We start from the raw sequence: 12,500 nt of genomic DNA, 5'->3' as shown, positions 1-12,500 counted from the left end.
GAAGCATATACATGCAGCCACGTGGATTTTTGTGTGTGTTTTTCCGGTTCTCTGACATCCGGCGACTCGTTGCGGGAGTTTTGGTTGTAGGATCCGCTTCACTTCACTCACACTGGTTCATGACCGTATCGAGGGTATCCCCACAACACGGGAGATCCCTGACCTATTTTTATCAACACGCCACCCCCTAGTTTCTGTCCTCATCTCCCTCTATATAAATGGGACTGACCACATACTCCAACCACAAGTCTTCTGACAACTACCACAGACCACACCACGGCGAGAAGTCAAAGCTCAAGAGCGAAGGGCTGATTATAATATTACACAGTTTGTTGAAATTTTCTTCTTCAGAGATGGCAGTGACTATGACGAGCATGTGTAAAAAAGGTAAAAGAATAGTAGTAGTAGAAGTAGTAGTAGCAGTAGTAGTAGTAGTGGTGGTAGTGGTAGTAGTAGTCGTTGTAGAAGTGGTAGTTGTTGTTTGTTGTTCTTGTTATTATTATTGTTGCTGTTGCTGTTGCTGTATCATTACCATGATTATTATCATTGGTGTTACTCTTGGTTTTGTTTTCAAAGAGAATTATTATCATTATAACAATCATCATCTACACACACACACACACACACACTCACACTCACACTCACACTACACACACACACACACACACACACACACACACACACACACACACACACACACACACATGATCAACCAGTCAATCAATCAATCATCCGTGATCACTGTGTGATCGGGTAGAAAATGAAAATGTATGTCACTTTTATCCACCAGGAAAGAACCTTGACGGATGCCGCCAACGTGACACTACCGTCACCCACACCAAACATGCCCCGTTCTCCTCCTCCTCCTCCTCCTCCTCTTCCATCCTTCTCCCGCTCCTCCTCCTCCTCCTCCCAGGGTTGTTGAGCACGTGCAACGCAGTCCCCATCAGCACGGCACAGACTCCTGACAGATGGCGACACCCCTGCTCCATCGCGGCGTCGACCTCTTCCTCCACCACCACCTCCCCCTCCTCCTCCTCCACCACCCCTTCCCCCTCCCCCTCCCTGCCAGACATCATGGGTCTGCTGAAGGACGCTGCCCGTGACGCGGAACGAGCTGCCAGAGATTGGAAAAACCTGCTGACGGTCAGTGCTGGGGTGGGGGTGGGATTTTCTTGGGTTGGGTGTTGTTTTAACGAATGGCCAGCTAGGGGAAGGTGAGAAGGGGGGTGGGTAGATAATGGGGGTTGGGGAGAGGGGAGAAATACAGGGATGTGGGAAGATTGGGGGCAGGGGGACAGTACAAATGATCACACACACACACACACACACACACACACACACACACACACACACACACACACACACACACACACAGAGTAGTAGTATGAGCAGTACTAGTAGTAGCAGTACCATTATCATTACCATCATCATTCTGATTGTTCCTCTGTTGTGTTGCAGAGCGGAGACAACCCACGTGTGACGGACGATTGGTTCAGACTCTCAGTGTCATGCCTGTCGGGACATTTTTCTCCACGGTTGTCGATTCCCAGTCCAATGTACGTCTTTCTCTTTCTCTTTTCACATTGTAGTCTGCTTCTCTGTCCGCCTCTCTCTGCCTCTCTGTCTCCCTCTCTCCCTATATCCCTGTCTGTCTGTCTGTCTGTCTTTGTCTCTCTGTCTGTGTGTATCTCTGTCTCTATCTGTGTCTGTCTCTCTGCCCGCCTCTCACTGTTACTCTGTCCGCATCTGTCTCTGTCTCGTCTCTGTTTCTCTGACCCTCTGTAAGCCTCGGTCTCTCCGTCTGTCTCTCCGTCTGTCTGTCCCTGTATCATGTTTCTCTTGTTCTGATTAGTGCTATGCTTACATGCATACAGTCACCCACATGCGCACGCAAATACACACCCATCACACACTTTCACTTATTTATGTATAATTTCGTGAACACATGCATAGTATGACATGACAAACAGTCATTTTCTATCACTATAATTTACACACTCACCCACACCCTTACTTTTTCAATCATTCTTACACTTTTCGTCCTTCAGAGAAGGAGTATTATGATCTGATATCATAGTCCAGATGTACATTATGCATTAAATACAGGAATATGGATATTCAAAAGCGCGCACTAGTTCGTAACATTGCGTCTTGTTTGTATTCACCCCTTCCAATGGGACCGAGGACATTTACAACTAAACCACCGTGGACATCACCGTCACCACTCCCTCCCTCATTCACCGGCTGTCTCTGTCCTCAGGTCACGGAGATGCTCGTCAACCACTACGTGGTCCTGTCCCAGATGTACATCCTCGCCGCCCAGTGCAGGGTCAACTCCGAAGCGTGTGACACGCGCGACGACTCCTTGCTGAACGACACGGACACGACGCTGCACAGAGTGCTCAGCACGCTGTGCCAGGTGGACACCTTCCTCACCGCCAGCGGGCACCCCATGCCCGAACATCAGGTGCCCGACAAGGACCAGGTCCTGGAGGCGTGGATGACCGACCTGCCCAGAACATGCGATGAGGATGACATCCCCAGGATCGCCCTGGATTACGTCATCGCCAGAGACAGTCATGACGTCCTGGGGCGGCTGTACCTGAGCTACTTGACCTTACATGGCAGCATGTCCAACACCTCTGATTAAAAACAAACACAGAAAGAAAGACTTTGAAAGAGAGACACACAGAGAGTTAAAAAGAAAAGAAAAAAAGCTTGGGTCGTGATCCAGTTGTCACTTCTAAGCTGTGGTGTTTTACATCCCCACTGGGTGGGGAAGTAATGTAATGTCTGATTACATTAATCTGTAAACCCTCAAGACCTACAACATACATTGTATTACTGCACAATGTGTGAAATGCATTACTACCCCCTTCTTTGTTTCTGCTGTTATTAATTATTGGATGGAATGCTTTTGATATGCAGTAGCTTCGAAATCAAACGAAATAATCATAATTCACGCATACACACACCCTGTTGAATGTCAGCAATGGAAATGTTGTCATCACGTATCCTGTATTACTATATATATATTCTATCTCTCCCGTTGCAGTACACCTGTTTCAATGTTTTGCATATGTATGTCGTTGCTGATGGATGTTGTTTCATTGTTTGACATTCTATGAATGCCGACAGAAGATCTGTGATAATTGGTCGTTCTAGGATTGCTGATTACAGAGTTATTTGGATTTGTATTTTGAATATATTGATGCTTGAATCTCTGATATAATCATTGCGGGAGCTTGTCACAAATGAAAGAAATCATACAAGATTTTTGTCAGACTTTGCTGTTTGGGGGTTGATTTTTTTTCACCTATTACAGCTAAAACATCAGAAGGAAAGTGTAACTCATGTTTTGTCTTCTCATTGCTAAAAAAAAAACACACCATAAAACCATACATACAAAAATAGAATCCATGTGTTCCCTGAGGTATGTGGTCCTTAGGTACCGTCAGCGGTGGGGAATGTTTCAGAAGAAATCCAAACTATGGGACCTCAACCATTGTCATGCACGTGTCATTCTGTGGTGTTCTTTCACCTCAGCATCGTCCACATCTCAACTCTGATCTGATTTGGATTCGGTTTGATCTGATCGCAGTAATGCCATCGTCTGACGGAGTAAAGTGCTCTCTTATATGTCAGTTATATTTTTTCCATGCCGATATTAGGCTACTCAGATGTGTCTTTTGCATTCCGATATTGTTCGATTATATCTTTTGCATGCTGATAATGCTCAGTTATGTCTTTTGTATGCCGATCAATGTTTTGTTGTTGTTGTTGTTGTGTGTGTGTGTGTGTGTGTGTGTGTGTGTGTGTGTGTGTGTGTGTGTGTGTGTGTGTGTGTGTGTGTGTGTGTGTGTGTGTGATTCTACTACGTATGCTGTTTGAATAAGGCGCAAAGATTTCTTGAAGACTGGTCCAATGTCTGTGAATGTTACATCTCATGGAAACGTCAGCTTGTATTTGTTTGACAGACTTGACATGCTTCACAATATGTGTCACTATTCTCATAGCTATGTCTTTACTTGTACCATCAAAAATATCCCGCTTTGTTTTATTCCTCACATGTACTTAAACAGATCTGTTCATGTGCCTGATCATTTTATGAGCATTAAAATCAAATTCTCTGATTTCTCCTTGTGATATCTGAATCTTGCAACTTTTTGCACTGTTTACATCATTTGCGTTCAATAACGTTTTATTTCATGCAAATTCGACCGATTGTATTCAGATGATTGTGATATTTTTCTTTTTTCTCGCCTTCCGTTACACATGTCAAGTGTTATGTATATTTGCTTACACACAGAGAAAGAAAAAGGGTTTCACCAGTATTATATGGCATGTCTTTCTTCCAATAGCAGCAAAAGGATTAACGCGTTTATTTATTGCATGAACCGTCTCCAGATCATATTTCTTCTGTGCTAAATGTTGTTGAAATTGAGTGGTACATGAATGTTGAATTTTATGTAACGTTTATGTTGTTGATATTTTTTTATGAAAAGAATGGGGAAAAAAAGCAGATATGAATTAAAGAAACGAAAAAAGACAGCTTTCCGCGTAATTACACAGTATCTTTCTCTCAGTTTCTCTTCTTTCTCTCTCTTTTACTCTGTCTTCTTTAAAATCTCGTTCTTTCAATCTTTCTTTCTTTTCTTCCTTATTTCTTTCTTTCTTTCTCTGTCTGTTTGACTCTCTGTCTCTCTCTCTCTCTCTCTCTCTCTCTCTCTCTCAATATTACTCTCCCTCCCTCACTCACTCTTTCTCTATCTCTCTCTTTCTGTCTCTCTACGTGTGGAAGGAGGGAGACACACACACACACACTGACTGACTGAAACCATTTATTGTCAGATTAACTGTTTGTTGTACTGATATTTTCGCAACCATTTGAATAAAATATTAACTGAGCAACACAAGGAAATTCTGATTTGAGGAAGGTATGATTTTAAAACACACACACACACACACACACACACACACACACACACACACACACACACACACACACACACACACACACACACACACACACACACACACACAAACAAACAAACAAACAAACATATTTAACAAATCAAGGTACCAAATTTCATTAATATCATTATCTCCAAAAAATATTCTAACGCACCCACATACTCACATACGTTTCTCCCCCACCCTCTCTCTACATGCATCCATGCATGCACACAAATGCCCATTATAATTCCCCTACCTCATTCCCCTGCCCACTCACTCACACACTCACACACACACACACACACACACACACACACACACACACACACACATACACACACACACACACACTCACACTGTCTCTCACTCTTTCTCATCAAATTAAGGTTTCGTAATGTAATCAAGGCGACATATTACATGTTAGGGTCGAACAGTTCCACTAATTAGAATAATGGGAACTTTGCTCTACAAGTAAATCTGACGCTATCACCCAAAACGAAACACTACTTTGGATTAAATAAAACAGAGGGGAACCTCTGCAACAGAAAGGGGATGAAACAAATTAGAAAAACCGACCAATTGGATGGCTTTTAATTAGGTCAACTGCGGTTTTTGTCAGAGACCAACCATTTTCTTTGCTAGGGTGAAAAACGCTGGACATGACTAATGGAAGATTAAAGGATGTAATCATATCATGAAGGGGTTTGAAATGTAAATGTGTATCTGGACATTCGAGCAAAAAATGTGGGATGTCAAGGGTCTTACCACAAATACATAGTGGTGACGGTTTCAAAAATCTGCATAACCATGCATTAGTTCTTAGCCTGTGTGTCAAGTTTCTTGTGGAAATTGATCCTGGGGGGTTAGTGCCTTTTCTTGCTGGAAGAGAGAGATCCCACCAGAGCTTCTTTTTTGAGTTTTCTAAGAACTGTTTCTGTCTGAAATTCCAGATATATGTTGAGAGAATAGTACAAGCTTCAGAAACAGAAATAGGAATATTGTGATTGATTGAATCTGAATTGTTCGATGCCGCTTCCTTGGCACAAAAATCGGCCATTTCGTTGCCACGAAGATTAGAATGTCCCGGAACCCACAAGAGTGAAATGTCGGAGCCTCGCATAATTAACTGGTGGATTAAATACAAAATTTCGTACATAATATCTGCTCGTTCAGATGAAGATTGATTATTTAAAGCCATCAATGCTGATTTTGAATCAGACAGTATAAGGATTTTTGCAGGCACAAGAGGCATATCACTAAAAAAGGTGAAAGCCATCAGAATTGCAAACAATTCAGCAGTAAAAATTGAACAACCTTTAGTTAAGTGGAATCTCTTTTTAATGTTAAGCTCGGGGATTACAAAAGCGGCTCCAACTTCAGAGTTACTACTAATTGATCCATCTGTGAAAACACGGAGGTAATATTTGAAACGTGTATTAATTAGTTCTTTGGCCCGAGAGGCAATAATGAGTGGACTGTCACTCTTTTTTAATTGTCCATATGTAAAAATAATATTTGCTTGCTCAGTCAGCCAAGGCGGATGAAAACAATGCGGAATTTTCGCAATCTGAGAAAGAGACAGACTGCAACTCTCAAAGACTGACTTAGTAAAATCGAATAAGGACGTGTATACAGCTTTGTTACGAATTTCTCTACAGATGTATGTTTCTTCATCAATTTCAGAGACAACCGAATTTGGAACAGCTCTAGCCCTTACCATGTAGTTACAGGCACATAATTTCCTGTGTTCAGGTAATGGCAAAAGACCAGCTTCTTTGTATGTTTTGTCGATTGAAGCTCATCGTGGTAACCCAGTGCAATCTTAAAAGCTAAGGAATCAATACTTGTCAGTTTATGAAGATCAGAGTTTGAAGCAGTGAAATAGATTTCCTGACCATATGATATAATTGAGCGGACTAGTCCCATTGCAGCACTGATCAGATTATTGCCACAATTTATAACAGGGATTCCAGAAAGCACACGTAATAGAGCTATTTTCTTCCTTGCTTTCTCAATAAGGTAGTTTATATGCTTAGTCAAAAAAAGTTTATAATGGAAGATAACACCGAGAAATTTCACCTGATTATTCGGATATATGATAGTGTCATTTACCTGTATTTTAATAGCATCCCTACCTTCAAATTCAATCAACTTTTTAGTAAATATGACGAAAACAGTCTTTTCAGCAGACAGGAGAAAACCACTTTCTTTCATATATTCCACAATGTTGTCGATGGCATCTTGAAAATGCTTAATAATTTTATTTCGTTTTGATGTATTTTTTGTAATATTACAGTTTACATTCTTCCAGAGAGCTATGTCATCTGCATAAGCTACTAATGTGGCACCATTTGTGTTGATATTTTTCATATCATAAAGCATTAGTGAAAACAGAGTGGGAGAAATCACACTTCCCTGGGGAACACCCATATTGACGGACTTTGATCTGGATAATATACCCCCTAATCTCACCTGGAATGTCCTCTGGGATAAGAATGACTTAAGAAATTTTAGAAATCGACCTCCCAACCCTACTGTATTTGCTTTATGAATCAATTTATAGTGCCACACAGAGTCATAGGCTCTATGAATATCAAAGAAAGTTGCGACCGTGGAGTGACGCTTTGCAAGTGCCTTCTTAACATGAGAAGTTAGATGGACGACATGATCAGTAACACCCCTACCTCTTCTAAAACCAGCCTGGAAAGTAGGTAAAATTCCTTTCTTCTCCAGAAAGTGTTCTAATCTAGTTTTCAAAATTCTCTCAAAAACCTTCCCAAGATGGGGAGTTAACGAAACAGGTCGGTAACTGGAAGGGCTAGATTTAGGTTTTCCTTGTTTGTGAATAGGTACTATGGTTGCTTTCTTCCAATCAGTTGGAAGGATACCAGAATTCCAGCAAATCTGAAAAAAATCTAACACTCTTTTTAAAAAGATATTTGGAAAATGTCTGATCATGTTGTACGATATTGGATCTGAGCCTGTCGCAACTTTCCCTGACTTAACAGCATTGAGAGCACGGTATAGATCCCCCAGCGTTAGGTCTGCATTAATGTAAGATGCACTGCTATCATTCTTATCCATTTCACAGGGGCAGTTCATATCTTCAAACTGTTTCCTTCTCTTTTGCTCATAGGATGGCAAGTATTCTGTCTGACTCATTTTTGCGAATGTATCCGCAAATAACTCGGCTTTCTCTTCCCTAGTTTTATACACAATATCATTTTCATACAAAGGAGGATCAGGAAGATTATAGACACCCTTTATTTGCTTTATTTCTCCCCACAGTTTTGAAGAGGCAGTTGGGTTGCTAGTACAGTCGTTAATCAGATTTGTGTAGTACATCTTTTTGGCAGCAGCCACTGTTTTATTACTAAAACTATTAGCCTGTTTATACTTGTTGTGCAGTTCTGATACTCTTTCTTTGGATTCGATTTTTCGATACCTATGCCAGTTTTTGAAAGCCTCTGTTTTCTTATTGACTGCTATTTCACATGAGCTGTTCCACCAAGGATTACCAGACCGTTTTGGATTGGCTATATACTTTACTTTTGGAATTGAACCATCAGCAGCCTTCAGAATAACATTCCTTAGAGACCGATAACAAATTTCTAAATCTTCTTGTGATGTAACATCAGTGTTGAAATTTAAATCAGCAGAGTAATAAGCCAGCATATTACCAAACAGATCCCAGTGTGCTTTCTTTTCATTATATTTCAACCCCATATTATCTTTAATTATGATCTCATGTTTTACAGATAATACCATTTCAACTGGAAGGTGGTCACTCCCCAGTGGTGTTTTGAGAACTTGCCATTCACAGTATGGATTTATATCAGTCGACACCAAAGAGATGTCTATTGAAGAATTTTTTTGATTTTTGATCTGCCCGATCAGCGATTCTTGTTATTGAACCATCATTTAATATAGTTAAGTTAGAATGAACTATGGTATTCGCTAGATATTCATTGTTGGTTGTGAATTCGCAATTTTTGTCCGACCACAAGGCATGGTGCGCATTAAAATCCCCTAGAATTATCCAGCTATGGGATAAATCTAAATCCATTAACCAGTCAGCTTCACCTCTTAAAACTCCATCAGGGTAGTAACAGTTAACTACAATTAATGTTTTATCTAAGACAGAAAGCTCTATAGTTGAAGAATACAAACGTTTGTCTATACTATGACATGGTGGTTTTCTAGCTTTATATATGATTGAATCTGAAATATAGGTTGCAACTTTAACTTTTCCTTTGCGCTCTGTCTCATCAATAACTGGAGGGAAGAAGTAACCCTCTAACTTAGGGAGATTGCTTTTATAACAATTGAGGGACTGGAGGGCAATTATATGAAAGTTGTGATCTTGCAGAAAATGGATCAGATAGTCAAAATTACATTTACTTCTACAGTTCCATTGCAAAAAGCGAAATAGGCCTGTGCCACACCCATCATCATTACATCCTGCTGTCTGCATAAGTGAATAGATACATAGAATAAAGAGTATCTGTCTAATGTACTTCAGGAAAAGAAAAAAATAAAGACACATTTACCTTACATACATTCATTTGGAATTCACACGGCAATTTGACAATATTGATTTCAGTTCAGAGATTGAGGACGTCATGACGCCCGTTATGTTTTTCATGATGCTGACAAACTGATAAGAAAGGTTTTCCAAAAACGTGATTATACTTCCAAGTACAAAATCAGAAGGATCGGAAATTGCAGACGCTGGTGAGATTGATTCTTTTCTCTGATTGGGGTTGGTCTTCACAAATGTTGGTTGACGTGTATTGACAGGGGTTTTGCAGGATGGTGTTGATTGTTCTGAACAGCTTGATGTTTGATCAGATGCAGACTGCTGAGAGCTGATATGTTTCCGTAATGGTGTTGACTGTTCTGAACAGCTAGATGATTTGCCAGATTTGTTATTTTCTTGTGTGTTGTCAGTTCTATCTTCCAATGTAAACCTGTCCTTGTCTGTCTTGTCTGTCTCCAACGGGTGTTTGGACCCATGTAGTAATTTTCCATGCACGTTCTTGGCAGTTACAGTTGGCGGGATATCCCTGACTGGAGATTTAGTGATGCCATTTCTTAGTGCTAATGCATATGACTTTGGATTATTAATGGTAGGTTTAATTGTTTCCTCGCCCGCTAGAGACCGGCTGTCTACGTCTTGGTTCACTGACTGTGCCCGGGCTAGAGCGATGGCTTCAACATATGGCATATGACTGGATGATTTTATTTTACCGGCAAGTACTCTGATTTTATACTCGGGGCAGCCAGGGAAAGAAGCTGCATGATTCCCTTGACAATTCACACATTTTTTGGAATGCGCACAGGTGTGAGCATCATGGCCAGGGAGACCACATCTTCCGCATACTTGTTTGGCTCGGCACGCATTTTTGGTGTGCCCCAAACGGTTGCAGCGGGTGCATCGAAATACCTGTGGGACATAGGATTTCACCGCGAATGACTGATACCCTAATGAGATTTGCTTCGGAAGACTGCGTGTCAAAAAGGTAATCTTAACGGCGCGTGATTCGCTTCCATCCTTATTTTTTAGTCTTTTCATAGATTTAACATTTGTAAATTCTCTTTGAAGTTCTAAGAGATTGGTTTCCAGGGGGATTGGTTTTATCACCCCTTCAGTAAAAACCTCCGGAACAGAACATTTGATAGTTATGCCAGCCAACTTTCACATTTTAGAAGTGATTTTTGCTGATCAGCAGAAGTACAACCGATCAGCCACTTACCCGATGACAGCTGTTTTTGACCGAGGATGGGACCAATAGTGTTGTTCCATAATTTTTTTACTGAGGATTCCAATACCACTCAGTGTGGCCGATCCCTTTTTTGTGTCCTCCAAAAGGACTGGAAATTGAAACGAAACAGAAGTTTCATTTGACACTGTAGGCCAGGATGACGACGTGGTCTCCCTGTCACAAGACATATCCTTTGATTTGGACGAACAAGGTGGGGACGATGGAGATGATGACGATGATGAGTTGGACATAGATACATGTTCATCTCTCTCTTTGAGAATTTCTTCAATGAAAAATGATTTTAACCTGTTTATCAGATGTTTTTTCCTCCCATGTTTGGGGAGATTATTTTCAGAAAGTAGTTTCTTCAATTGAGAAACTTTGGTCTGATTTAAAAGATCTGGGTTTTCCAGGAATGCATTGAAGGTTGTGACGTTTGACATCACTGCGTCATGTATTAAAAACAAACAAGCAAAATGAATGGATGAATAGATAAATGATATTAATAATAATAAACAAACACACACACACACACACACACACACACACACACACACACACACACACACACACACACACACACACACACACACACAAGCAAACAAACAAACATACATACATACATACACACATACATACATACATACGCGCACACGCCCTCTTTGACTCTTTCTCTGTATGCCAATGTCTACATCACTCTCTTTTTCATTTTTTCCTTCAACCTATCTCTCTGTTTCCGCATCTGTCATTCTCTGTATCTCTATCTCTCTTTTTTATCTCTCTGTGTCTGTCTGTCTGTCTGTCTACATGTTGATATCTGTTTGTTTGTCTACCTGTCACTGTGTCTTTCTCTCTTTCTCTTTCTGTCCATCTATCTCTCTATCTCGCCCCTCTCTCCCTTTCTCTCTCTCCGAAAACATTTCACTTGTACTAAAGTTCTCTTGTATTCAGTCTTCATGCACTTACTGCTTGATTAACTTAGGTACTATACTCTGTTTTCCCTTTGTTCTGTTGTGTAAAACAAAAGGTCACTTGCAAAAGATTTTCTATGATAAATGTAATCATTCATAAACCAACAAAAAGCACAATGATGCTGTCATCCACGCATCTCTGTCAGAAATATATTGATGTACATAGCGTAATTCATATCATTTACGATAATGAGAATCTCTCTCTGTGTCTCTCTGTCTGTTTGCCTCTGTCTGCCTCTGTCTGTCTGTCTGTCTGTCTCTCTCTCTCTCTCTCTCTCTCTCTCTCTCTCTCTCTCTCTCTCTCTCTCTCTCTCAACAACTATAGAGGAATTTCTTTGTCTGATGCAAGTAGCAAGTTGTTCGGAATAATCATCAATAACAGATTACAGGAGTGGATGGAAGAATATAATAATGTTACAAGTGAATGTCAAGTTGGGTTTAAAAAGGGGTATTCAACAGTCGACCACATGTTTACCTTACTAGCTCTACTTCAGAAACAGTTTTCACACAATCATACACCATATGTTGCATTTGTAGACTTTGAAATAGCTTCTGATTCCATTAATAGATATCTTCTTCGGCCGGTTCCTTTAAAAATGGTATAACAGGTAAATTATAAAGATGTATTAAAAGTATGTCTGATATAGTTAAAGGTAGGGTCCGGTGTGGAGCCAAATTGACAGATTATATTACATGCACTTATGGGGTCAAACAAGGTGATGCATGCAGCTCAGTCCTTTCTACTTTATTTCTAAACGATTTAGTAATAGAAGTAATCAATAATGGTAGACATGGTGCTATGTTT

General features: G+C 40.4%; 2 protein-coding genes across 2 annotated transcripts in view; both read left to right on the top strand.

Moving 5' to 3' along the window:
• The first annotated feature begins 1,077 nt into the window (after positions 1-1,077).
• On the top strand, positions 1,078-2,653 carry LOC143294157 (uncharacterized). Its single transcript, XM_076605589.1, has 3 exons — positions 1,078-1,146; positions 1,500-1,559; positions 2,264-2,653. Exons 1-3 carry the CDS (start codon positions 1,078-1,080, stop codon positions 2,651-2,653), a joined length of 519 nt encoding a protein of 172 aa, XP_076461704.1.
• A 7,659-nt stretch (positions 2,654-10,312) lies between these two features.
• The window catches only part of LOC143294156 (uncharacterized), a 7,385-nt gene continuing 5,197 nt past the window's right edge, over positions 10,313-12,500 (top strand). Inside the window, exon 1 of the mRNA XM_076605588.1 lies at positions 10,313-10,407. Within this exon, the coding sequence (XP_076461703.1) occupies positions 10,313-10,407 (95 nt within the window). The remainder of the gene's footprint in view (positions 10,408-12,500) is intronic.

This window comes from Babylonia areolata, chromosome 19 (genome assembly GCF_041734735.1).
Source record: "Babylonia areolata isolate BAREFJ2019XMU chromosome 19, ASM4173473v1, whole genome shotgun sequence".
NCBI classification, from domain to species: domain Eukaryota; kingdom Metazoa; phylum Mollusca; class Gastropoda; order Neogastropoda; family Buccinidae; genus Babylonia; species Babylonia areolata.
This window is presented reverse-complemented; position numbering and strand designations above follow the sequence as displayed.